Below are 26,088 nucleotides of genomic sequence, written 5' to 3'. Positions count from 1 at the left end.
AATGTTTCTTTTATGAAACCTAGTCTGGAAATCTGAAGCACACGGTTCCGAGGTCAGGATTCTCTTAAGCTTAAAATTCTGATTCAGTTGGCAGTTAGAAAGGCAAATGCAATGTCGGTAGTCATTTTGAGAGGGCTAGAATACAAGAGTAGAAATGTAGTGTTGAGGCTGGTCAGAGTGCATTTGGAATACTGACAGCAGTTTCTGGCTCTGTATCTGAGGCTGTGCTGGCACTGAAGGGGTTCGAGAGGAAATTTACAAAAACAGGGATAAAAGGTTTGTCGTATGAGCAGTCCGATTGAAGCTTACAGAATACTGAGAGGCCTGGATAGAATGGACAAGGAGAAGATGGTCCCATCACTAGGAGAGACTAGAACACAAGGGCACAACACTTAAAAAGGAGATGAGGATGAATTTCTTCAGCCAGGTGATGGTGAATCTGTGGAGGTCATTGCTGCAGAGGGCTGTGGAGGCCTAGTCATTGGGTATATTTAAGACAGAAATAGATAGGGTATTGATTAGTAAGGGGATCAAGGATTATGGGGAAAAAGCAGGAGAATGGAGCTGAGAACTATATGATTGAATGGCGGAGCAGGTTTGATGGGCCAAATAGTCTAATTCTGCTCCTATATTCTATGATCGAATATATTATCAGTTGCTTACCCAACCAGAAATATCGCCTTGGAGGATCCTCTTCTTAAAGACCCTGGGGTGTGCTTGGGAAGAAGGTGCTGCATGTCTTCTGGGGATCTGCTGGTGATGTCCTCTAAATGCATAGTGGTCCTCGAGTTCAACTGGTCTTGAGATCCACTGGATTCCTGTGATGAAGAATGCACAAAAACCTCCCTCTCCCAAATAGGAGAACTCTCTGTCCTATAGGCCTGGCTGCCACTGTGTGCATAGTTCTTCTGATTTTTGAGCTGTAAAGTTGCTACCTTTGATGTGCATATTGACAATAAATCTGAGATTTCACCATCTTCTATCACAGACTGCTTCGGGTCGGGACTGAGTAACAGATTTTCGTTCTTGGTTTCTATTTCAGTCACCCCATCACTCTCAATTAGATCACCCTTAGTACAGTGAACATCCTGGTCAAACACAGAGTTTTTTTCTTGAGCTATCAATCCTGACACATTACTGCCCATGAACTCTCCAGTTACTTCATTCATCGCCGAAAGCAAATTTCTCTCTCCATCATCGTAGAGTGAAAGTTTTTCAAATTCAGCCATGAGGTTAGAAACAGGGGAAAGGGTATCTTTTGATCCAGACATGGTAAATGTACGAGAACATTGCCCTCTAGGATTTTCAGTACCAACAGGTGAACAGACCCCATTTAAATTGGCTGAGATCGCCATGTCAGGTTTACTTAGATTGTTTGTAGAATCAATAATGTCTGTTGAGCGCTGCACAGGAAGTATATGGCATCCATTTCCTTCAATGGCATCAGAGCTGGTTCCAGATTTAACCACTGACATGCTGACTTTCAGTGCAGCATTTTGTCTATTTTTTAATTCTTCTAAACTTAGATCATCATCCAAAAAAGTATCAGAGATTGAGCTGCAGTACTTATTAGTTTTACCTGTAGGAGGAGAAAGTAATAAGCTTTGATTGCATTTTTCCAGCATAAAGACTTTATCATTCCTCATCAGTATTCCCTTTTAAAAATCAGAGTGATAAGAAAGGGGAAATCTGTAAACATATGAAATGGCTGAGGTGAATAATTTGGATATTTTTAGGGGGAAGACAAGTATTTGAGGGAGAAAGGATCAGAAGAAATGTTGTCAGGATGAGACAGGTGGCAAGAGGCTTGTGTGGGGGTGATAAACCATCAAATCTGCTGGGCTGATTTCTATGCTGTAAATGCTAAGCACTTAAGATCGATGAAGATTAACATTCTTCACCTTCATTAATTTTTTGAATAAGACAATTTAAACTTCACCATGGAAACTACACAGCATAAAATAACAGAAGGAAATTAATCATTACTAAGCTAACCACCAAGTACTTTAAAGGGAGCAAGTGAATTGACCTGCCCTCATTCCATTTTTGTTCTATGTGGAAACACTGTGCTTCTACAGGATGCCTTTCACCACATCTAAGGTTTGCAATTTTCAGTCACTGAAAGAATCTGAAAACCCTTAATCCAGGGTCTAGGTAAACCTATCCCCTGACTAGGTCTGTGGTAAGAGCCTTGTACTAAGCCTCATCTATGTTAATGCTTCAAACCCACTGTAGTAACTGCCAGCCCTTTGAAAATTTACAAATAGCCACAGTTGCAAAAAAAAATTCAAATAAATGTTTGGAGCTTGTATTTTAACAGTTGAAATTTCTTTTCTTTGCACTTCAGTTGCGTCTGCGTACATAGAAGTAAGTTTTTATTACAGCTATTTATAATGTTAAAAAATGAAAAATGGCATGGATTTGAAAGTAATATCCTCTGCAGCATGTTGGTATCTTTAACATGGCTAGCTGTTTAGAATCACAGAATCCCTGCAGTGTAGAAGCAGGTCATTCAGCCCGTCAAGTCTGCATGAGCCCTCCAAAAAGGGTTTCTCTCCCAGACCCACTCCCTATCCCTGTAACCTGCACCTCCCATGGCTAATACACCTAACCTGCACATCTTTGGGCTATGGGAGGAAATTGGGGCACCTGGAGGAAACCCACACAGATGCAGGCAGAAAATGCAATCTCCACACAGACTGTCACCTGAGGCAGGAATCAAACCCAGATGCCTGGCATTGTAAAGCAGAGGTACTAACAACTGAACTACTTTGCCACTTCTTACAGAGAAGTGAAACAGGAAAACAATTTCCTGTTATTTCACAAGAATTCTTTTTCCCTTCAGAATGGTATGATCTTTATTTAGAAATTAGGGACTATGCATTGAGCATGTGTTTTACAATAGACATTAAAGCTATGTTTTACAGTAGACTTTATTAAATTGCATTATACTTTGCTTCTGTATGGGCCAATCTGCTTCCTTGGGTTTTAGTAAAGGATCTACAGGTGGCACAGTGGCTCAGTGGTTAGCACTGCAACCTCACAGCGCCAGGGACCCGAGTTCAATTCCAGCCTCGGGCGACTGTCTGTGTGGAGTTTGCACATTCTCCCCGTATCTGTGTGGGTTTCCTCCGGGTGCTCCGGTTTCCTCCCGCAGTCCAAAGATGCGCAGGCTAGGTGGATTGACCATGCTAAATTGCCCATAGTGTTCAGGGACGTATGGGTTATAGGGCAATGGGTCTGGGTGGGATGTTCCAAGGGGTGGTGTGGACTTGTTGGGCCGAAGGGCCTGTTCGCACACTGTAGGGAATCTAATCTACATAAATTCAGTCACAATTGCTCTGCCAACGATTGAAAAGATTCAAGATTTATTTTTTGAATGGTTTGATGGAACAAACTTCAGATTTGCATCAACAGATTCTTATATAAACACAAACAGCTTGATAAAAATCTTGAAATATGCAGATCTTAATTAAATGCTGCTTTAAACTTTTCATTGGAATAACAGAAGCTAAAGGAGTTAATCTTATAGAGGTCTCAAAATAAATCTTAAATACCTGTACGAGAGAAAAAGGTTATTTCCACCTGGCTTGTGCGATAATGAGAAGCAGATTATTATTGGAAGCAAGGTTTTCACAAAGGGAGCTATTAGAATCTTGAATGTTATCGGTGGAATGATTAATGCAGTTGAAATTACATAATTTAAAATGAGATTGGAAAAGGAAAATTATAAAAGATTAAAGATCATACAAAGAACAAGGTTGGACAAAGTAAGCCAGTACATATAACTCACTGAGCAACAATGGTGATGCAGATCTCAGTTTTTAAAAAAACACAAAATGGCAAATGTATTTTAGGTATATACATTTACTTAGGGGTGCAAATATCTGCAAATCTTTTCTTTCATTGAAGTTTGGAATTCTACCATGAAATGCACAAACCACCTTAATGCGGTTTCCAGACTGTTACATATGAGCACGAGTAGGCCAACATGTGTGATTGGCATAACTTCAGAGTGACTGCTGAGAATGTTGACTCTCCAGTGAAATGGCAGACCCCACCCCAGCTCTTCATTCACAGTGTGGTTGGATGCTGTTACCCCCTTGTGGAGATACGCTCTGTTCAAGCAGCTGGATATTGAATCTGCTTGTTCCCCTTGGCTGACTTTCAATAGTTATTCACATTACATGGATGGGAGAGCTGAAATATAATAGTGTTGCTGTTTGAATGGTGTCTCGTGCAATCAATAACATCTGGATTCTCAATTAACTCCATGCAGCTAGTTGCTAATGTATTGGCCTACTCAAATTAGGAGTATATCATTTATGTGGAAGAGCTGGTATTGGCTCTGGAACAATGGACACAATATTTTTGTGCGATAATTCCCTTGATTCTAAATTACTCTTACACTTACCAATTGGTGGAGGACTTCTGAATCTATTGCAGATATAAATGTCTCCGCCTTCCTGTTCAGCTTTTTTACTCAGATAGTCTTCTACTTTTTGAATTCCTTCTGGTGCTGCAAGATCAATAAAACAGCCAAGAAAGTCCCAGTATTCAGCCCACGGATGTCCCATTTCATGGGCTAAATCCCTGAAATGAAAGTTATTACTATATTACACCTTCATTTATTAAAAGCCTGCGGTGAATGATTTAAAAGTCTTCTTAGCTATGCATTTGCACTTTATTCCCTATAGGTGCAAGCTTTCCTACCATTTGAATAAATTATTACAAATCAAAATAAGCTTCAAACATGGCATGTACAAACTAATTATCAGGCAAGAGTCATAGAGCCTTACAGCATGCAAACAGATCCTTCGATCCAACTCAAGTCAACCGGACATCCCAATCTGACCTAGTCCCAGTTGCCTGCATTTGGCCCATATCCCTCGAAAGCAATCTAACTTATATACCCGTACAGATACCTTTTAAATATTGTAATCATACCAGACTCCACCACTTCCTTTAACAGCTCATTCCACAAACGCATCACCCTCTGTGTGAAAAATGACGCACCCCTCAGGTCCTTCTTAAATCTTACCCCTCTCACCTTAAACCCATGCCCTCTTGTTTTGGACTCCCCCCACCCCAGAAAAAAGACCTTAGATGTTCACCTTATCCATGCCCCTCATGATTTTATAGACCTCAAAAAGGTCACCCCTGAGCCTCTGTCGCTCCTAGGTGAAAAGCCCCAGCCTAATCACCCTCTAACTACAAAGCAAAACCTCCAGTCCCAGCAACATGCTTGTAAATTTTTTCTGCACCCTTTCAAGTTTAACAACATCTTTCCTATAGAAGGGGGACCAGAATCTCTCACGATATTCTAAAAGTGGCCTCACCAATGTCCTGTACAATTACAACACCTACCCTGATTCCTGTACACGATGTTCTGATCAATGAAGGCAAGTGTGCCAAATGTCTTCTTCACCACCCTGTCTACCTGTGACTCCACCTCCAAGGAATGACAAAATGTGTCCCCTGTTCTCTTGTCTCTTACAATGGAGAGAACATTCTCTGAGCATCTATCCTGTTCAGCCCTCTCAGGATCTTGAATGTTTCAACAAGATCATCTCTCATCTTTCTGAACTGTAATGGATACCAGTCCAATTTGTCCAACCTCTGCCAATAAGATAAACCTTTCATCCCAGAAATGAGTGTCATGTCAGCCTTCAAATGCTGTTATATCCTGTCAGGTGAGGAGACTAAGACTGTACACAATACTTCGAATGTGATCTTGACAAAATGCTATAAAACCACAGCAAAACTTCCATTCATTAATATTCCAAACCCACCCTGCAATAAAATGACAGTCTATTTGTCTTCCGAATCACTTGCTTTATCTCCATACTGGCTTTTTGTGAATTATGTACCAGGACATCCAGATCCTTTCCACCATTCTGAAATAAATAGGGAGAGAGGGGGAGGCAGATAGAAGACAGATAAAGAAGATAGGTAGCGAGGAGACAGACAGGTCAAAGAGGCGGGGTTGGGGCCAGTAAAGGTGAATGCAGGTGGGGAGTTAGGGAGGGGATTGGTCAGCCCAGGGAGGACGGACAGGTCAAGGAGGTTAGTGGGTAGCAAATGGGGATGGGGCTTGAGCTGAGAGGAATGGTTAGGGAGGCGGCGACGAGCTGGGCTGGTTTTGGGATGTGGTGGGGGAGGGGAGATTTTGAAACTTGTGAAGTCCACATTAATACCCTTGGACTACAGGATTCCCAAGCAAAGTATGAGATGCTGTTCCTACAGCTTTCAGGTGGCATCATTGCGGCACTGCAAGAGGCCCAGGATGGACATGTCATCCAGGGATTGGGAGGGGGGGAGTTGAAATGGTTTATGACTGCAAAGTGTAGTTGTTTGTTGCAAACTGAGCACAGGTGTTCCACAAAGTGGTCCCCAAACCTCCGCTTGGATTCCCTGATGTAGAGGAGGCCACAACGGGAACAGTGGATACAGTATACCACAATAGCAGATGTGCAGGTGAACATCTGTTTGATATGGAAGGTCTTCTTAGGGCCTGGGATGAGGAGGGTGGGGGTTAGGTATAGGGCCAGGTGTAACACTTGCTGCAGTTGCAGCGAAAAGTGTCAGGAGTGATGGGGCTGGAAGGGAGTGTGGAGTGAACATGGGAGTCACGGAGAGAGTGGTCCCTCCGGAAGGCACATAAAAGGTGGGGAGGGAAAAATTGTCTTCAGTAGTGGGGTAAGATTGCAGATGGCTGAGGTGTCGGAGGATGACGCGTTTGATTCAGAGGTTGGTGGGGTATTTTGTGAGGACAAGGGGATTCTGTTTTGGTTGTTACTGCGGGGAGGGGGTGTGAGGGATCAGTGGCGGGAAATGCGAAAGACATGGTCAAGGGCATTTTTGACCACCGTGGAGGGGAAGGTGTGGTCCTTGAAAAACGAGGACATCTGAGATGTCCGGGAGTGGAACGCCTCACCTCGGGAGCAGATGCGGCACAGGCAAAGGAATTGGGAATAGGGGATGGCCTTTTTTGCAGGAAAGTGGGTGACAGGAGCTGTATTCTAGGTAGCTGTGGGAATCGGTAGGTTTGAAATGATATCGGTTTCTAGGTGGATGCCAGAGATGGAGACAGGGGGGTCCAGAAAGGAGAGAAAGGTATCAGAGATGGTCCAGGTGAACTGAAGGTTGGGATGGAAGGCGTTGGTGAAGTGGTTGAACTGTTCAAGCTCCTCATGGGAGCACGAGGTGGCGCTGATACAGTCATCAATGTAATGGAGGAAGAGGTGGGGGATAGGGCCAATGTAGCTTTGGAAGAGGGATTGTTCCACGTACCCTACAAAGAGGCAGGCATAGCTTGGACCCATGTGGGTACCATGGCCACCCTTTTTGTCTGTAGGAAGTGGGAGGAATTGAAGGAGAAGTTGTTATGGGTGAGGAAGAGTTCAGCTAAGCAGATGAGGGTGTCAGTGGAGGGGAATTGGTCAGGCCTGCGTGACAGTAAGAAGTGGAGGGCCTTTAGACCATTAGCATGGGGAACGCAAGCATACAGGGAGTGGATATCCATGGTAAAGATGAAGTGTTGGGGACCAGGGAATTGGAAGTTCTGAAGGAGGTGGAGGGCTTGGGTGGTGTCATGGACATAGGTGGGGAGTTCCTGGACCAAGGGGGAGAAAATGGAGTCCAGATAAGTGGAATTGAGTTCGCTGGGACAGGAGCAGGCAGAGACAATGGGTCGACCAGGGAAGTCAGGTTTGTGGGTTTTGGGAAGGAGATTGAAAATGGTCAGTGAGGTGTTGGGGAATGATGAGGTTTGAGGCTACGGGTGGGAGGTCACCTGAGGTGATGAGGTTGTGCATGGTCTGGGAGATGATGGTTTGGTGATCAGGGGCGGGATCATGATCAAGGGGGCGGTAGGAGGTGGTGTCAGAGAGCTGGCATCTGGCCTCGGTGATGTAGAGGTCAGCGTGTCATACTTCAACTGCGCCTCCCTTGTCCACAGGTTTTATAGTGAGGTTGGGGTTGGAGCAGAGGGAGCAGAGGCCTGCATGTTCTGTGGGGGAGAGGTTGGAGTGGGTGAGAGGGGTGGAGAGGTTGAGGCGATTGATGTCTCAACAGCAGTTAGGGATGAAGAGGTCGAGGGAAGGTAGGAGGCCTCGGGGTGGTGTCCAGGAGGAGGGGGTGTGTCGGAGGCTGGAGCAGGGGTCAGTAGAGGGAGGGTTAGGCTCACGGTTAAAGAAGTAAGCGCAGAGGTGGAGGAAAACCTGTTCAAAGTTCAAATGTGAGTTGTATTCGTCGATGTTTGGGTGAAAGGGGACAAAGGTGAGTCCTTTACTGAGGACCCTACCCTTTGCTTCCTATCAGCCAACTAATCCTTTATCCATTACAATGTTATCTCTACACGTGAGCCCATACTTTGTTAGTAACCTTTGATGTGGCACCTTACCAAATGCCTTCTGGAAATTAGAATACATCATGTCTACAGGTACCCCTTTATATTACTGATTACTTCATTAAATAATGCTAATAAATTAGTTAAACACGATTTCCCATTCACAAAACTATGCTGATTCTGCCTAAGTGCACTGACATTTTCTAAGTGCTCCACTATAAACACCTTAATAATAGATTCGATCATTTTCCCTTATGAAAGATGTTAATTTCAAATGACCTGTAGTTAGAATGGTTTCCTTCTTTCTTGAATTAACATGTGTATAACTTTATATTTACTGCTGTGATCTTTAGGCTGTTTATTAAAACTGGAGCTCATCAACCTAGGTTCCTTATATTTTTTCCCTGATAGTACAACATAGGTTGAGTTGAATGGGTGTCAGCAGTCATTAAGTGATTCAGACAGGAGTTCTTAGTGCACTTTTCAACTGAGAAGGAAACATCACCCATTCTGATGGCATTTGAAGTGATGCCCACAAATGCGTAACCTCTCACAAGAAATCAGATAGAGGGCCCTGGTGGAAACTCTCCTGTCTGAATCAAGAAACACTCAAACCAGGGTCAACTAAGTCAGCATAAGCTGTCAATTAAACATCAGTCCTTCAGAACAGTAAGATTGGATACAACATTAAGATGACAGCTTGGGAGAATGTCAGCACTTTTGATATTACACTTGAACGTTGCTTGAAAATCTCTGCAATGAGGAGTGACTGTCTCTATTTAGAAGAGGTATCTAATGTGTATATCAACATAAAAGGTAAAGTTGCCAATAAGCCCAAAGGATGACAGGACTACTCTCTTATTAGACACACACAACTGCTGGTGGTTAAACATGAGGGTCACCACATCTCAGGTGAGGGGCAAAATCGAGAATTTGGAACCTTCTTGGTGATCTCAGCTGATAAAGGAAATGAATCCAAGCTGTTGGCATAACTCTTATTACCAACCAGCTGTCCAAGCCAACTAAGCCAACCAACATCTGATATTGTTGGACTACATCTGTGTAGAATGAACCATTCATGTTCTCATTTTCATATTTAAGAGAGAGGGAACTGTAGACTGCCATTCGTTGTCCTTACCTTCCAACTCTCTCGTAGCCTCGCTCAGCATCTGCCTTTTTAAATTCACTTGCTTTCTCTCGAGATGGAGTTTTCCATACTCTCCGAAATTCCTCTGCCTGAATTGAAACAAGGAAAGATTGACAACAGTATAAATAAACTGCATCTGTTACAATGAGAAAAAAAAACACTAAAAACATCAGCGCTATACATACAAAATAGATCTGACAATCTTGCTAGTATGACATAATTTTCATTGTTTCTACAATGTTGTTCCTCCTAAACTATCCTCAATGAGTTAAACATCTCTAGGGATATTATTGGGGAGAGGGAAACATCCAACTACAGAACAGAGACCTGTCTGAATGAGCTTAACTGGCCAAAATTAGTTCCCAAAGATGAACATTTCTCTCTGTCATGTACATACCCGCTGATGGTCTTTTGAATGCCTGCTTAACTGAGAGTGAAGAAGTGACTTCAGTGTTAGACAGGTAAAAAAGCTTTATGGAAGAGTGAATCTAGCTTCATTTGTTGACTTTTTGATTAACGTGAAAAAAATTGAAAAATCCTTCGGAATCTTCGCTTGTGCAAACTACTATAACAATCATTCTCTAAACTTCAAATCAAGGTCAATAATCTGAAATGTTAACTCCTTCTACAAATGGTGTCAGACCTGCTGAGTAGTTCCAGTATTTCTCACTTTTTTTTGTTTTACAGCCTATCATGTTCCTGTCATTCCTTCAACTACTCATTCGTTTGTATTATCCTTATTAGCGAGGATGCAGGGAGCCAGTGAATAGACTAAGATATAGCAGCAGAACAAGGCCACTTGGCTCAGAGTCTGCTCTGCCATTTCCTCGAGGCAGAAATGTTTTTCAGTCCCATTCCCCTGCCTTCTCCCGTAATCCTTGATTCCCCTTACTAATCAAGAGCCTATCTATCTATCTCTATCTTAAAGCACCCGATGACTTGGCCTCAACAATCTTCTGAGGCAATGAGTTCACCACTTTGATGCAATCCTTAATAATGGATCTGAAATCTTACTAGCTACCAAGGTCAGGCTAACCGGCCTAAAAATTTCCTGTCTTCCGTCTTCCTTCCTTCCTTCTTAAACAGAGTCTTACATTACCCATTTTCTAGTCCTCTGAGATCGTCCCTCACTCCAGTGATTCCTGAAAGATCACCAACAGTGCCTCCACAATGTCCTCGACTATCTCCTTCGGATTTAGTCTATCTGGTCCGATTTGTCCACCTACAGACCTTTCAGGCTCCAAGCACTTTCTTCCCTGCTACTACTCACCTCTGTCTCCTGTCTCTCAGGGAGTTCTGGTATGCTTCTGGTGTCTTCCACCGAAGAATGATGCAAAGCACCTATTAAGCTATGGAGTCATACAGTATGGAAATAGATCCTTCAGTCCAACCAGTCCTTGTTGACCTTAACCCCAAACTAAACTAGTCCCACCTTCCAGTGCTTGGCCCAGATCCCGCCAAACATTTCTTATTCATGTACTTCTCTACATGCTTTTAAATGTCATAACTGTACCCCCATCCACCACACTCCACTCACCAACCACTGTCTTAAATAAAAACTTCCCGAGTCTTTTTTAAAATCTTTCTCCTCTCATCTTAAAAATACAGCCCTTAGTCTTGAATCTAGAGACAAGACACCTGCCATTTACCTTAACTATATCCCTCATTATTTTATAAACCTCTTTCAAGTCACCTCTCAATCTCCTAATCTCCAGTTCAAAAACTGTCAGCCTATCCAGCGTCTCTTTATAACTCAATCCTGGCAACATCTTGATAAATCTCTTCTGAACTTTCTTCAGCTTAACAATATCCGTCCTATAACAGGGAGACTAGAACTGGACATGGTACTCCAGAAGAGACCTCGCCAATGTCCTGCACAGCCGTAATATAAAGTCCCATCTCCTATATTCAAAGGTCTGAGCAATGAAGGCAAGCATGCTAAACACCCTCTTAACCACCCTATCTATTTGTGATGCACACCTCAAAGAATTATGTAACTGAACCCCTATGTATTTGTTCTTCAACACTACCCAAGGACCTACTTTTAACTGTATGTCTTGCCTTTGTTTGTTTTACTGAAATGCAATACTTCCCACTTTTTATCTAAATTAAACCCCATCTGGCACTCTTCACCCCACTGACTCAGTTGATTAAGATCTCCGTGATCTTCAATCTTCTTCACTGTCCATTATACCAACAATCTTGTTGTCATCCTCTAATCACACTTTCTACTATCTCATCTAGAGCATTTAATGATAAATGATGAACAACAGTGGATCTGGCACTGATCCCTGCAGAACACTGCTAGTCACAGGCCTTCAGTCCAAAAAACAACCTCCTCACCATTGCTGTCTATCATGTGTCTTTAAGCCAATTTTAAGCCAATAGCCAAACTCACTCTGAATCCCATGTGATCCAACTTTACTAATTAGCCTAATTTATCAAAGCTTTACTAAAGTCCGAGTAAACAATGTGTACGGGTTTTCCTTCTCAGTTACGGAACAGGCCCTTCGGCTCGCCAAGCATTTCCCTTGCACAAAACGGTGCTGATCACACGGAATAATTCCTTGCCTCTCCAAATGCATATGTATCTTACCTTTCAGAATCACTTCCAACAACATACCCACCGCCAAAGTCAGACTCTCAAGTCTATAGTTCCCAGGCTGCTCCTTACATTCTTTTTTAAACAAAGGCACAACATCAGTGAATCTCCAATCAAGCACCTCATCTGTTGTTATAGATGATTCAAATATTGCTGCAAGAGATCCTGCCTAATTTCCTCCCTAACTTCCCACAAAGTCTTGGGATACACTAGATAAGGTCCCAGAGATTTATCCATCTTTATATTTTATGAGACCTTCAGCACTTCCTCTTCTGTAAATTGAACTGCTTTCAGAAGGTCAATATTTATTTCCCCTGAATTCTCCAACCTCCATTTCTTTCTCCACAGTAAAAACTGATATGAAATATACATTTAATTTCCTGACATCTCCAGAGTTTCAACTCAATAACGGCCTTTTGGCCTTTATGGGGCACTACTTGCTTTCTAGTTGTTCTCTTACTGCTAACGTACTTGTCGAATCTCTTTGCATTATCCTTAACCTTATTTACCAAAGCTATCTCAAATTCTTTTTGTCTTCCTGATCTACCTCTTAAGAATGTCCCTCACTTTTTGTACTGTGCAACAGATTAATTTCAACCCAGTTGTTTATATCTAACATACAATTCTTTTTTATTCTTGACCAGAACCTCAATATCTTTATTCACCCATTGCTCTCTAATCCTACTAGCCTTACCTTTCACTCTAACAGGAACATAATGACTCCAAGCTCTCATTATCACATGTTTGAAAGCCTCCCATTTATCAGTCCCTTTGCCTGAGAACAGTCTACTCCAATGAATTTTTTTGAATGTTCTTGTCTCATATCATTAAAATTTGCCTTACTCACATTAAAAACTTTAATTTTTATGGAAGGCTTATCCCTTTCCATAACTATTTTAAAACAAATAGAATTATGATCACTAGACCCAAAGTGTTCCCAACTACCACCTCAGGCATTTGCCCTATCTTATTACCCAAGAGAAGGTCATGTTTTGCTCCTTCTCTAGTGGGAGCATTTTCAGGTCGACGAAGAAAATTTTCTGAACATGTTCAACAAATTCTTCACCACATAACTGTTAACATTATGGCGGTCTCAGTCAATGTTTGGAAAATTAAAATAACCTACTATTACAATCTTTTCTTCTTACATATATCTGAGAGCAACTGTAGGAGGTGCTGCATCTGCCCCTAAACCTCTCCTCTCACCTCTGTCCAAGGCCCCAAACAATCTTTCCAAATCCGACAGGATTCACCTGTACGTCCTCCAACCTGGTCTGTATCCATTACTCCCAATGTGGTCTCCCCTACATTGGTGAGGCCAAGCGCAGACTCGGTGACCGATTCGTGGAGCACCTGCACCCTGTACACAATAACACTTCTTGTTGCCAACCATTTTAACACCCTCTCCCACTCCCTGGGTGACATGTCCATCCTGGGCTGCCCCCAGTGCCACAATGATGCTAAACGTAAACTGGAGGATCTACACCTCACATTCCACCTTGGTAGCTTACAGCTCAATGGTGTCAACATAGAATTCACCAGTTTCAAAATCTCATCCCATGTCCAACCCTTCCTCTCATCCCCGCCTCCTTGACCTAACACAACCTGTCCATCATCTTTCTTGTCTATCCCATCCTTCCCACTGACCAATCTCCACAACCCCTACCTACATCTACTTCTCATCATCCCACCTATCTTCCTCAGTCCCACATCCCTCCCTCTACATATTTCTGAGCTCTCTTCCCCGTCCCCAGTCCTGATGAAGGGTGTAAACCTGAAACATTGATTTTCCTGCTCCTCTGATGCTGCCTGACCTGTTCTGTTCCTCCAGCTTCACACTGTATTGACTCCGACTCCAGCATCTGCAGTTCTTACTATCTCTCCACATATTTGTTCTTCCATTTCCCTGTGACTTTTGGGAGATCCAAGATAATTTTGGGAATTCCAAGAGAATCTTTCCTTTTATTTTTAATTTCAACCTATATATTTTCAGCAATACTACTTTAGTTACAGCAGTGATGCTTTTCTTAATCAACAAAGCCACTTCCCCCGCTTCTTTTGCCTCTTTTTCTATCGTTCCTACAGCATCTGAAACCCGGAGTACTGAGCTGCCTGTCCTGTCCGTTCTTCAGCAAAGTTTCTGTAATAGCTTTGACGTCCAAATTCCAGGCTCCCAAACACGTCCTGAGTTCATCAGCCTTACATACAAGATCCCTTGCATTGAAATAAATGCAGTTTAATTAATCAGAGTTACTTGGCCCTCTGACTTGCTCTTCTGTGTTTTCTAATTAACTTGTTCTTTTCAGATTGCAAACCATCCTCCTCTGTCTTTCTATTTACTCTGCTACTTAGGAACCACAACCATCAACCCACCCCCACCCCCACCGCCCCAACCCCCCCTCTCTCCAATAGCTTACAATCTCCCTTAATAGAATTAGGGAATCTTCCCACTCGGATATCGGTCCCTTTCTAGTACTGGTGAAACCCATCCTTTCCGAATAGGTCTTTTCTGCCCTAGAAGAGATCCCATTATTCCAAGAACCTGAATCCCTGAACATTACACCACCTCTTCAGCCATTCATTTATCTCCTTTATTCTTTCCCTCATTTGAGGTTGGCACCAGGACTAAACCAGAGATTACTACTTTTGAGGTCCTGTTTTTTAATCTTATACTTAACCTCTTAATCTTTTCCCTAACTATGCCACTCCCACCAACGTGTACAATAATTTCTGGTTTTTCAGTCTCCCCTCAAATGTTTCGATAGTTTCTTAATCCTGGCACCAGAAAAGTAACATGCTATCCTAAATTTATGCTCACTGCTGCAGATTCTCCTACCTGTGACCTTGACAGGACAGTCCCCTATAACAATTATTCTTTTAAATTTTGTCAAACCCTACCTAACTTAAGATATCTTCTTACTGCACAAAATCTGACTGTCTCTTCTATTTACCTCTAAGAGATTATCCTTTTCAACAGTACCCCAAAGTGATGGGTGTCATGTACTGACGTCCTAGCTGTAATCAGGATGTCGGGGAGTTCCTCCACCATTTCTTTGTTCCCCTTTACTACTTCTCCAGCCTCACTTTCCAACAGTCCCGATGTGCACTCTTGATTCTCTCACATTTTATGCATCTAAAAAAACCTCTTCCAATCTTACATAGAACATAGAACAATACAGCACAGAACAGACCCTTCAGCCCACGATGTTGTGCCAACCATTGATCCTCATGCATGCACCCTCAAATTTCTGTGACCATATGCATGTCCAGCAGTCTCTTAAATGACCCCAATGACCTTGCTTCCACAACTGCTGCTGGCAACGCATTCCATGCTCTCACAACTCTCTGTGTAAAGAACCCGCCTCTGACGTCCCCTCTATACTTTCCTCCAACCAGCTTAAAACTATGACCAGTTAGCCATTTCTGCCCTGGGAAATAGTCTCTGGCTTTCAATTCTATCTATGCCTCTCATTATCTTGTATACCTCAATTAGGTCCCTTCTCCTCCTCCTTTTCTCCAATGAAAAAAGTCCGAGCTCAGTCAACCTCTCTTCATAAGATAAGCCCTCCAGTCCAGGCAGCATCCTGGTAAACCTCCTCTGAACCCTCTCCAAAGCATCCACATCTTTCCTATAATAGGGCGACCAGAACTGGACGCAGTATTCCAAGTGCGGTCTAACCAAAGTTTTATAGAGCTGCAACAAGATCTCACGACTCTTAAACTCAATCCCCCAGCTAATGAAAACCAAAACACCAAAGGCTTTCTTAACAACCCTGTCCACTTGGGTGGCCATTTTAAGGGATCTATGTATCTGCACACCAAGATCCCTCTGTTCCTCCACGCTGCCAAGAATCCTATTCTTAATCCTGTACTCGGCTTTCAAATTCAACCTTCCAAAATGCATCACCTCGCATTTATCCAGGTTGAACTCCATCTGCCACCTCTCAGCCCATCTCTGCATCCTGTCAATGTCCCGCTGCAGCCGACAACAGCCCTCTACACTGTCAATGACACCTCCAACCTTTGTGTTGTCTGCAAATTTGCTGACCCATCCTTCAATCCCCTCATCCAAGTCATTAATAAAAATTACAAACAGTAGAGGCCCAAGGACAGAGCCCTGTGGAACACCACTCACCACTGACTTCCAGCCACTCGCTGCCTTCTGTTGGCCAGCCAATTCTGTATCCAAACAGCTAAGTTCCCTGTATCCCATTCCTCCTGACCTTCTGAATGAGCCTACCACGGGGAACCTTATCAAATGCCTTACTGAAGTCCATATACACCACATCAACAGCTTGACCCTCATCAACTTTTCTAGTCACATCCTCAAAGAACTCGATAAGGTTTGTGAGGCATGACCTGCCCCTCACAAAGCCGTGTTGACTGCATTTGATCAAGCCATGCTCTTCCAGATGCTCTTCTTTTATATTACTAGCTAGCTTATCCTCATATTTCATCTACTCCCCCTGTTTTAGTTGTCATCTGTTGGCTTTTAAAGGCATTGAAATCCTCTGGTTTCTCATTACACTTCATCACATTGTATGCTTTTTCTTTTGCTTTTATGCCCTTGTCAGCCATGGTCGCCTTGTCCTCACTTTAGCATGTTTCTTCTTCCCTGGGATGAATCTCTGCAGTGACTCCCAAATTACCCCAGAAACTCCTGACACTATAGTTCCATCATCTTCCTTGCTTGGCTCCCCCTCCATTCAATGCCTACCAGCCGCTCACTCACATCTTTGTAGTTAACTTTAATTCTAATAGCATTACATTTGATTCAAGCTTTTCCCTTTCAAACTGCAGGGTGAATTCTATCATTTTGTGGCCCTGGTGGTTCCTTTACCTTCAGCTTCCTGATCAAGTCTGCCTCATTACACATCACCAAATCCAGAAGTGCCCATTCCCTAGTAGGTTCTACTGCAAGCTACTCCAAAACACCACCTTGTAGACATTCCATGAATTCCTTTTCTTTGGCTCTGCTACTAACCTGGTTTTCCTAGTCCATCTACATATTTAAGACTCCATGATTACTGTAATAGCACCATTCTTGCGTGCCTTTTCTATCTCCTGATTTATTTTCATCCCCACATCCTGACTTCTGCTAGGGGGCCTCTGCACAACTCCCATCAGGGTTTTATCCTCTGCTGTACCTCAACTCTACCTATATGGATTCTATACCCTATATAGATCCTATATCACTTATTGCTACTGATTTAATTTAGTTTATTACCAGCAAGGTAACCGCACACCCTCTAACTGTGCTCTCAATACAATTTATATCCTTGGATGTTTAGTCCAGCCCTGATCCTCTTGCAGCATGTCTCTGATACCAACTATGAATTCCAATCTCCGCTACAAGCTCACTTACCTTGCTTCTTATACTGCAAGCATTTCAGTACAACACATTCAGTCCTGTGTTGACTACCTCCCCACATCTCATAGTTGTCCCCTTATTGGCTGTGCCTGAAATTAGATTCCTGTCCCTTTCCATATTCTCTCTGTCCTATTATGAATGAACTAATAATCAGGAAAATACAAGCTAAGTAATTAACAACAATCACTGAGCACTACAATTGTTAGTAGAGGTCTCACATGATGCAAGAATTTTTTTTAAAAAATTGATTAATTACAGATCTATTCAAACCCAAGAAGTTGCACATGCTTACAAAACAATTTTAAGGATAATGTTCTGACATACATGCATCATCAGAACAGCTACAACATATGAACACATTTTATTCAATTATCACATACCTGAATAACAGAGATTCAGTTTTAAAAGAGAAACTGTTACCTTGGATGGAGGCATGGGTCCTGCAAATGCTCTAACTTCCATAACCGGATCCTTGGGATTCCCAGTGTGCCTGGGTAAAGATGTACAATGCTCGTCAGATGACTGATCAGGTGACCAGGGAGAACCAATTACAGGTGGGCAGGAGTTGTCAGTATCTCTTAGCAATGGTACATAATATCGATCTGAAACAGAATATTGGTAGTTCAATTTTAATACCAATTTTGTATTTATAACCAAAAGTCCTGCAACAAAACAAGAGACACCAAGTTATGGAAGTGGAGGAAAACCAATATTAAAGCAAAGCAGATCAAATTAGGAAACGGATTAGAAGTACATACATAAATTATGGTCTTTATGTTAACCTTCCAAATCATAAAAATCTTTAGGTAGCAATTTCATTATGTTAGAAAGTTAAAAAGAAAACAGTTCCACAAATTGGCACATAATGAGAGTTTGGCACAAGATTTTTGCCATCTTCACAAACTATTCTTGAAAAGCTTAGATGAGTTCAAGGCAGAATATGTAGCATTAGCACCACCTTCTGGAGATACATCATTACAACTGGATAACATACACCATTTGTTGAGAGTTCCCACATCTGCTGGTCTAACCACAAGATCACAACTGTCAGTTACTTGCAATTAGGTACATCATGCGCAGTGTCTAGCTGAAACAGGGTCAGTAAATCCCAATTAGAACAAACGAGTGTGTCAATCTTCTGAAAGTGAGGAATTACAGAGTAGTACAAGGACACTTTGTAGAAGGCAATATGGCACAAGAATTCCTTCTTGCCCCACTCCTCTACGGACACTACACAGTAGCAGAATTGGTAAGGAAAATAACACCAATGACTGTCTGAAGATACAAGTGTTCCAACTTATAGGCCAGACAGGCATGAATCTACTGAAGGAAAAAGAAATGGAGTAAAATCAGGCAGGGGCAGGCAAGCCACTTTTCAGATTACCACGCAGATTGTAGGGTGAAAATTACCCCCTTATTTCCCTCTTGCTCTTAGCAAACTCATATGAACAAAGCCAATTGACCTAATTGTATCAGAGAGAATGGGAACTGCAGATGCTGGAAAATCCGAGATAACAAAGTGTGGAGCTGAATGAACACAGCAAGCCAAGCAGCATCTCAGGAGCACAAAAGCTGACGTTTCGGGTCTAGACCCTTCATCAGAAAAGGTTTTCTGAAGGAGGGTCTAGGCCCAAAAAGTCAGCTTTTGTGCTCCTCAGATGCTGCTTGGCCTGCTGTGTTCATTCAGCTCCACACTTTATCTCAAATGACCTAATTGAACTCTTTAATACACACAGCACCTTATACAAGTACTGCCATGCCAACAGGGTTAATACCCATGCATGTAGCAAAGATATAAAATGTCATATTCATACAGAAAAGTAAATTTAAATGCTTTGAAAACTTAAGTTAATAAAGTCCAGATTGTAATCGGCCTTAAACGGGAAGGTGTACTTCTTTTCAATACACTTCCGTGACCCTTTATTTGCAAAACAGTCAGAAGTATATACATTACTAAGGTTTTGGAGTAGATTTGTAGCTTGAGCTGTGGATGTTGTTGTAGGGTTGACGACACACATCAACCCTATGACAACTGCTCACCCGAACCAAAGATCCACTAGCCACTATGGACAGGATGTCATATATAAGATTCCATGCAGAGACTGTGACAATCAGACAAACAGGAAGGAAATTAACAACAAGAGTATATGAACACCAATTGGCTACAAAAATTATACATGGCCAATACTCACTCATCTCTATCCACATGGATAAGGAGAATCACCAATTCGATTGGGACAACACCAGGATCCAGGGACAAACATAGCAGAGACAGGCACGGGAATTCCTAGAAGCCTGGTACTCCACTAAGAAAGCCAACAAACACATAGAACTTGACCCCATATACACTCCATTGCGAAGGAAAACCGGAAGTGAGGTAATCCAGATTTACCGACACCAGAGTTTAAAAACCAGGTGGGAAAACACAACGGCACTTCAGCGGAGGCTGCACTGATGATGTTACCCAGCAGGGTAACGAAACGTCTGCAGAACAACAAGGAACCAGCTCGGCAAGCCAACCAACCTCAATATATACATTAGTGCTAGAAAGCAATATTTTAATAGTCTCAGAGTAATGCCATTTTGGATCGCTATCACTCCTGCCATACCAGTGGTGGTTGGCCCTGCAAATCTCCCATAACACCTCTCATAATTTTAATAAGCCAGTTCCTCAGACTAGCCAGAGATTTGATCAAGATCTATTCAGCAATAGAAAGCCCTTCAAAGAAACAAACCGTGCAATGGCATGGCATAGCATGCATTTTATTAAGTCCTTAGTCGCACAGTGGCAAACCTTGCAAATACTCTCGGATCTTTTCCTTTAGTTCTTCAGATTTATTTTTACTCCTTTCACAGATAACCTGTGGAATGGAAAAAAGGCAACCATATTTATCCTGCTCACAAAATAAACTTTAATTTAACATCATTTTCAGAAAAAAAAATCATATAATGAAATCTTACCTCCATAGGAGTTTGGCCACACTTGTTCTTCGAAACCTTGCTGATATCAGGATGTGAGCATAGAACATTAACCACCTCAGCATGTCCAAACTTACAGGCAAAATGTAATGGGGTGTCAAAACCCTGAAAATAAAGACATCAATTTTACAAGGGGCTTTGATGCATTGATGTTTTCTATATATGAAATTTAGAACTAAACGTAACAGACCAATTCGATTTCAGACTCCCAATCACAAAATAAACAAGGACTTGGATGTTAACTGCTTCGGTAGTGTTTTGTTAATTAGTAGTGCATATTTGAGAAAAACAAATTCTCCGTTAAAAGATGAATGTATCCTCTCCCCACACCTATTTTCTCAAAAGGTATTAATCATGTTGACAAAACTGCATTAAGGTTTTAAAGTCGATTTGTAGCTCGGGTTGTGGATGTTGTGGTTGTTTGGGTCACTGAGCTGGTTCGTTGTTCTGCAGACGTTTTGTCATCAGTGCAGCTTCCGATGAAGTGCTGTTGTGTTTTCCCACCTGTTATTTAAACTCTGGTGTCCGTTCAACTGGGTTACCTCACTTCCAATTTTCCTTCGCAATGGCATATATATGGGGTCTAGCCCTATGAATTTATTGGCACTCTCTTAGTGGAGTACCGAGCTTCTACGAATTCCTGTGTTAGTCTCTGCTTTGCCTGCCCCAGGATCCTGGTGTTATCCCAATCAAATTGGTGGTTTTCCTTATCCATGTGGATAGAGATGAGTGAGTAATGTTAGTGTCTTTTTGTTGCTGGTTGATGTTCGTGTGCCCTTGTGGTTAATAATGGCCACTGGGCACCAGAGTAGCACATAAACCCACATCAACCCTACGCCAACTACTCACCCAGGCCAAGGGCCCTATACCCACTATAGACAGGACCGACGTCATACAAAGATTCCCTGCAAAGACTGCAACAAACACTACATTGGACAAACAGGAAGGAAATTAACAAGGGTACACAAACATCAAACGGCAACAAAAGACATGACCAATACTCATTCATCTCCATCCACATGGATAAGGAAAACCACCAATTCAATTGGGACAACACCAGGATCCTGGAACAGGCAAAGCAGACGCAAGCACAGGAATTCCTTGAAGCCTGGTACTCCACTAAGAAAGCCATCAATAAACACAGAGCTAGACCCCATATACACTCCATTGAGAAAGAAAAGAAGTGAGGTAATCTAGCTCAACAGACACCAAAGTTTAAATGACATGCAGGAAAACACAAGAGCACTTCATCAGAAGCTGCACTGATGTTACCTAGCAAGGTAATGAAACGTCTGTAGAACAAGGAACCAGCTCGACAAGTCAACAAACCACAAAACTGTATTAATAGTTCATTTCAAGCTGCACTAGGAATCCAGCGGTATGGCCTCTCCTTAACTGCTGCAATCCTTATGATTCTAGTGCTCCAAAGATTATATGAATCCCAAAACTGAGACGAACACAGTGATGTACAATCAAGGTCAGAAGGGTGAGACATGGACGGGACAACGTTTCCAAGGAATTGCTTTTTTTGGTCACTCAGTAGTCAAGTACATAGAACCGAGGGATTGTTGAAGTAAGCCTTGTGACTGTGATAGTGGATCTCAAGATAATATATACATGTAGGTATAGTGGTGTGAAAGGGGAGGACACTGAGCTCAGTAGCAGGAAAATAGCCAAGACGACTTTCCCATCTTGGATATTGCTATGATTACTGTTTGAGGTACAATACAATTCAATACCTTTGGACTCAAGTTCTTCTACACTTCATCTCATTGCGTCTATTGGATAATGCATGCACGTGACATTGACAATTTCACTAAATTAAGGGAACGACATAAATGCAATTTTTTGGAGGTAGCACCAAGCTTGACCATATACAAATAGTTTGCTGATGGCCACTGATGTGAGCACATTACTGTAATCCAGTAAGATGGCTGCTTTGTTCTAACATAATTGCTACCATCATGGGAAAATAACATAAATGAGAATGATTTTCAACTCACTCAGGCATTTAGAGAGACAACCTTTTTGATATATTTCTAAAACATTGAGATTTCAACAACATTAGATTTATGCCCTTTGACCGCAGATAGCAATAAAGATTTAGGTAGCTTTTCCCAAAGTTAAAGGGGTCATTTTCCAAGTAAATTTCCAAAGTCAATATCAAAGCAATTATCTTGCACAGGCTTCAGTGTTGGACACTCTGATCTTCCATCCATATCAATGACTGGGACATGGAACAAGAAGAAAGATACTAAAACGTGTTGACATGGCACAAATGAAAATAAGTGAAAATGGACAAACTCAGCAGGTCTGGCAGCATCTGTGGAGTGTGAAACAAATTTAACATTTTGAATCCAATTTGACTCTTCTTCAGAGCTGACAGAGTCTGGGAAATGATGGCTTTTATGCAGTTGGCAAAGGGGAACGAGGACAGAGTGAAGCAAATGGTGACAGCCTACAAAGCAAAAGATAAAGGGAGCGCTAATAATAGTAGAGGAAAGACATATTAGATATTTATGGTAAGTTTGAAAAGTGCAAAATAGGTCAGCTTTGCAGAGAACAAGCACAATAAATGAAAAACTGGTGGGGAAGTGGGTGTCAAAATGAAGGAGTGCTCCTGCTCTTAACTTGTTAAAGTCGATGTTGAGTCTTGAAGGTTGGAAGGTGCTAAGCAGAAAAAGAACTATAGTTCTCCCACTAGGCTTCAGCAGATCACTGCATTGGGCCTAGCACAGAAATGTAAACATGACAGCATGAAGGTGTACTGAAACAGCAAGCTACTGCAAACTTGAGGTCAGTCTTACAGACAAAGCTGAGATATTCCTTTAAGCAATCTGCAACCCAGTCTGCATCTGATCTTGGCAATGCAGAGGCAAGCTCAATGTGAACAGGGAGTACAATGGAAAAGACTGAAGAAAGTGGAAGTAAAACATTGCCTGACCTAGAAGCCGTATTTGGAGGACAAGAGTAAGTGTTGTACTTTCTGCAAATTGGATAGAAATGTGGGTTGAGGAAATGTTGGGAGTAGAAGACCAGGGTGTCATGGTGGAATAGTCCTTATAGAATGCTGACATGGAAGGGGGTGATTCGTTTGGTAGTGGCAGAGGGTGAGTTTTTGACTGCAGAGGCTGGTGGAGTGGGAAGTAAAGGCAAGGAGAACTTTGTTGTTGTTGTTCTGGGAGGGAGGGGAAGTGACAAGGGTAGAAGTGCAAGAAACTGTTGGACATGGCATTCAAACATGGATGGGAGGAGTCCTCAGTTGAGGAAGAAGGAAGACATGTCAGAGGCACTCTTGCAGAAGATTGCAATATTGGAACAGATGTGATGGAGACAGAGGAACTGGGAGAATGGAATGTAGATCTAAATGGAAGCATATTGTGAATAACTGTAGCCAAGATAGCTGTGAGTTTGTACTGGATATTGATGGACAGCCTATCCGCAGAAATTAAAACAGCGAAGTCAAGGAAGAATCAGAGATGGCCCAAGTGAGAGGTGAGAGAAGGACGGTTGTTGGAAGCAGAACTGATTAATTTTCCCGATTCTCGACAAAAAGAGTAACCAGCATTGATTATATCATCGATGTACCAAAAACCAGTTGTGGGGGGGCCCACCCTTGCATAGGACTGCAAGGTGCAACGTCCACATAGCCTGCAAAGTAACAAACATAACTGGGACTTGTGTGTACCCCTAATCACACCTTTGAATTGGAGAAAGTGAAACCTGCTGAAGGAAAAACTATTCTGAAGTGAAAAGGTGAAGGGTAGGGAGGCATTAATACCAGTGAGTTGTTGCAGCTTGTTCTTCTTAACATCTGAATGGAAAGGAAATATTTTTCTTGTTCAGGCATCGAATGAGATGAATGACCAAAATGAAACTGGAGCAAGATAGGAGTCGTCGGTGCTTATGGAGTGGGAAAAGATAAAGTCTGCATATGTGGCAGCACATAGCACAGAGTACTGTAGGAATTCAGGATGTGGCAATAACAGCTATCTGAAGAGTTATATCTCTCAAGAAGATGGTACAACTGGTTACTGAAGTAGGTAGATAAATACAAGAACACAGCAAATAGCAGACTGAGTAGGCCATATGGCCTGTAAAGCCTGCTCTGCTGTTCAACAAATTATGGCTAATCTGTTCTTTAAAATGTAGACACATGCAAACCACAAATATTTGTAATAAGAACAGTGAACTAAGAAATTTAGCTTTAAGAGCTGTTTAATAGAGTGGAGGTCAAAATTATTCTGCAGTTTCATGTTAGATTTTATTAATATCCTCAGATAGACCACACTGGATGTAAAGGAAATGTACAAAAATGCACAATTCAACAAAAAACAATAAAAAACTACAATCCATCCTGAAGTTCAAGCTACACACTGTCCTGTATAATAACCACATTCAAATAGATAGCCATTAATGCTTTTTTTTGTTTTACACAATATAAAAACCAACATTCTTCATTAATCATAGACAATACTATATGTTACAGATAATGGGAACTGCAGATGCTGGAGAATCCAAGATAACAAAGTGTGGAGCTGGATGAACACAGCAGGCCAAGCAGCATCTCAGGAGCACAAAAGCTGACGTTTCGGGCCTAGACGCTTCATCAGAGAGGATCATCTCCAATCCATATGTTAGTCTATTTAGAAGGTTATCTGAAATTGCACAAGTCACATCAATATTCATTTTAGGACAGAAATAAGTAATACCAACCATTTTATCTGGTGTATTGAGATAAAGGTCAACTATGTATTTGATTCGGTTTTGCAGCATAACTTCATTATCATCTGGATACATTAGCAGCATAAATTCAGGGTTTTCCAAAGTGTCCAGTAGAAGTTGGCAAATTTGAGGCTGATTTTCTTTAGCAACGACATGCATAGCATTGTATCGACATCCTTCCTGCAGTTGAGACACAAAAGGTATTTTGCTTCTCAGAGGAAACTTATTTTCTCATCCACACCTCCCTTGATCCATGCTCAATTCCCTTGCTGAGGCAGTAGTAAGGTGACTTTCTCCAGAATTTCATCAAATAAATTGGATAACCCGATACAGGATGGCTGGAGCAGTTCTACTGATCCTACTTTCTACAAACTTTGTTTTCAACCTACACAACCCTTCAAACCAAAACCTCAGATCTTTTCGGTAGTGTCCATGCAATTGCAAACTCGTCAAAAGAAAAAATAAGAACTGCAGATGCGAAAATCCAAAACAAAAACATGAATTGCTACAGAAACTCAGCAAGTCTGACAGTGGACCCAAAATGTTAACTCTGCTTTCCTTCCACAGGCGCTGCCAGACCTGCTGAGTTTCTTCAGTAACTTCTGTTTTTGTATGTAATTGCAAACTGATGTTTGCCCTCGTTCAGAGATATGTTACCACACCCACATACAAAATCCAAGTGAAATGTCATCGCACTGATGTACAGTTTTCTCACTGTCTGTAACAGGAGCAGGAAATGTCAGTAAGCTAGATCAGATTGAACCGTCACAGATGTAACGAGTTAGCCAAGACAGTGTGCAATGATTCATAGCTCTTAACAGACAGAGGACATTTATTCCAATTTTTGTTGTGCACTGTGTTTATTGGGCTTGACTAAACATTTTCCAATGCTCAAGAGTAATGGACCAGTGAGT

The 26,088-nt window shown here is 42.0% G+C and overlaps 1 protein-coding gene across 2 annotated transcripts in view; it reads right to left on the bottom strand.

Annotated features, from left to right (window-relative positions):
* ankle2 (ankyrin repeat and LEM domain containing 2) overlaps positions 1 to 26,088 on the bottom strand; it is a 59,094-nt gene that overhangs the window by 7,400 nt on the left and 25,606 nt on the right. For both annotated transcript variants that reach the window (XM_048555933.2, XM_059654909.1), the window contains 7 exons: positions 25,166 to 25,354; positions 20,432 to 20,554; positions 20,265 to 20,331; positions 17,891 to 18,072; positions 9,489 to 9,586; positions 4,415 to 4,593; positions 664 to 1,579 (listed from right to left, as the gene is read on the bottom strand). In XM_048555933.2, the coding sequence (XP_048411890.2) occupies positions 664 to 1,579; positions 4,415 to 4,593; positions 9,489 to 9,586; positions 17,891 to 18,072; positions 20,265 to 20,331; positions 20,432 to 20,554; positions 25,166 to 25,354 (1,754 nt within the window). The remainder of the gene's footprint in view (positions 1 to 663; positions 1,580 to 4,414; positions 4,594 to 9,488; positions 9,587 to 17,890; positions 18,073 to 20,264; positions 20,332 to 20,431; positions 20,555 to 25,165; positions 25,355 to 26,088) is intronic.

Source organism: Stegostoma tigrinum, chromosome 26 (genome assembly GCF_030684315.1).
Source record: "Stegostoma tigrinum isolate sSteTig4 chromosome 26, sSteTig4.hap1, whole genome shotgun sequence".
NCBI lineage: Eukaryota > Metazoa > Chordata > Chondrichthyes > Orectolobiformes > Stegostomatidae > Stegostoma > Stegostoma tigrinum.
Note: the sequence above shows the minus strand (reverse complement) of the source record. Positions and strands in the feature narration are given on the sequence as shown.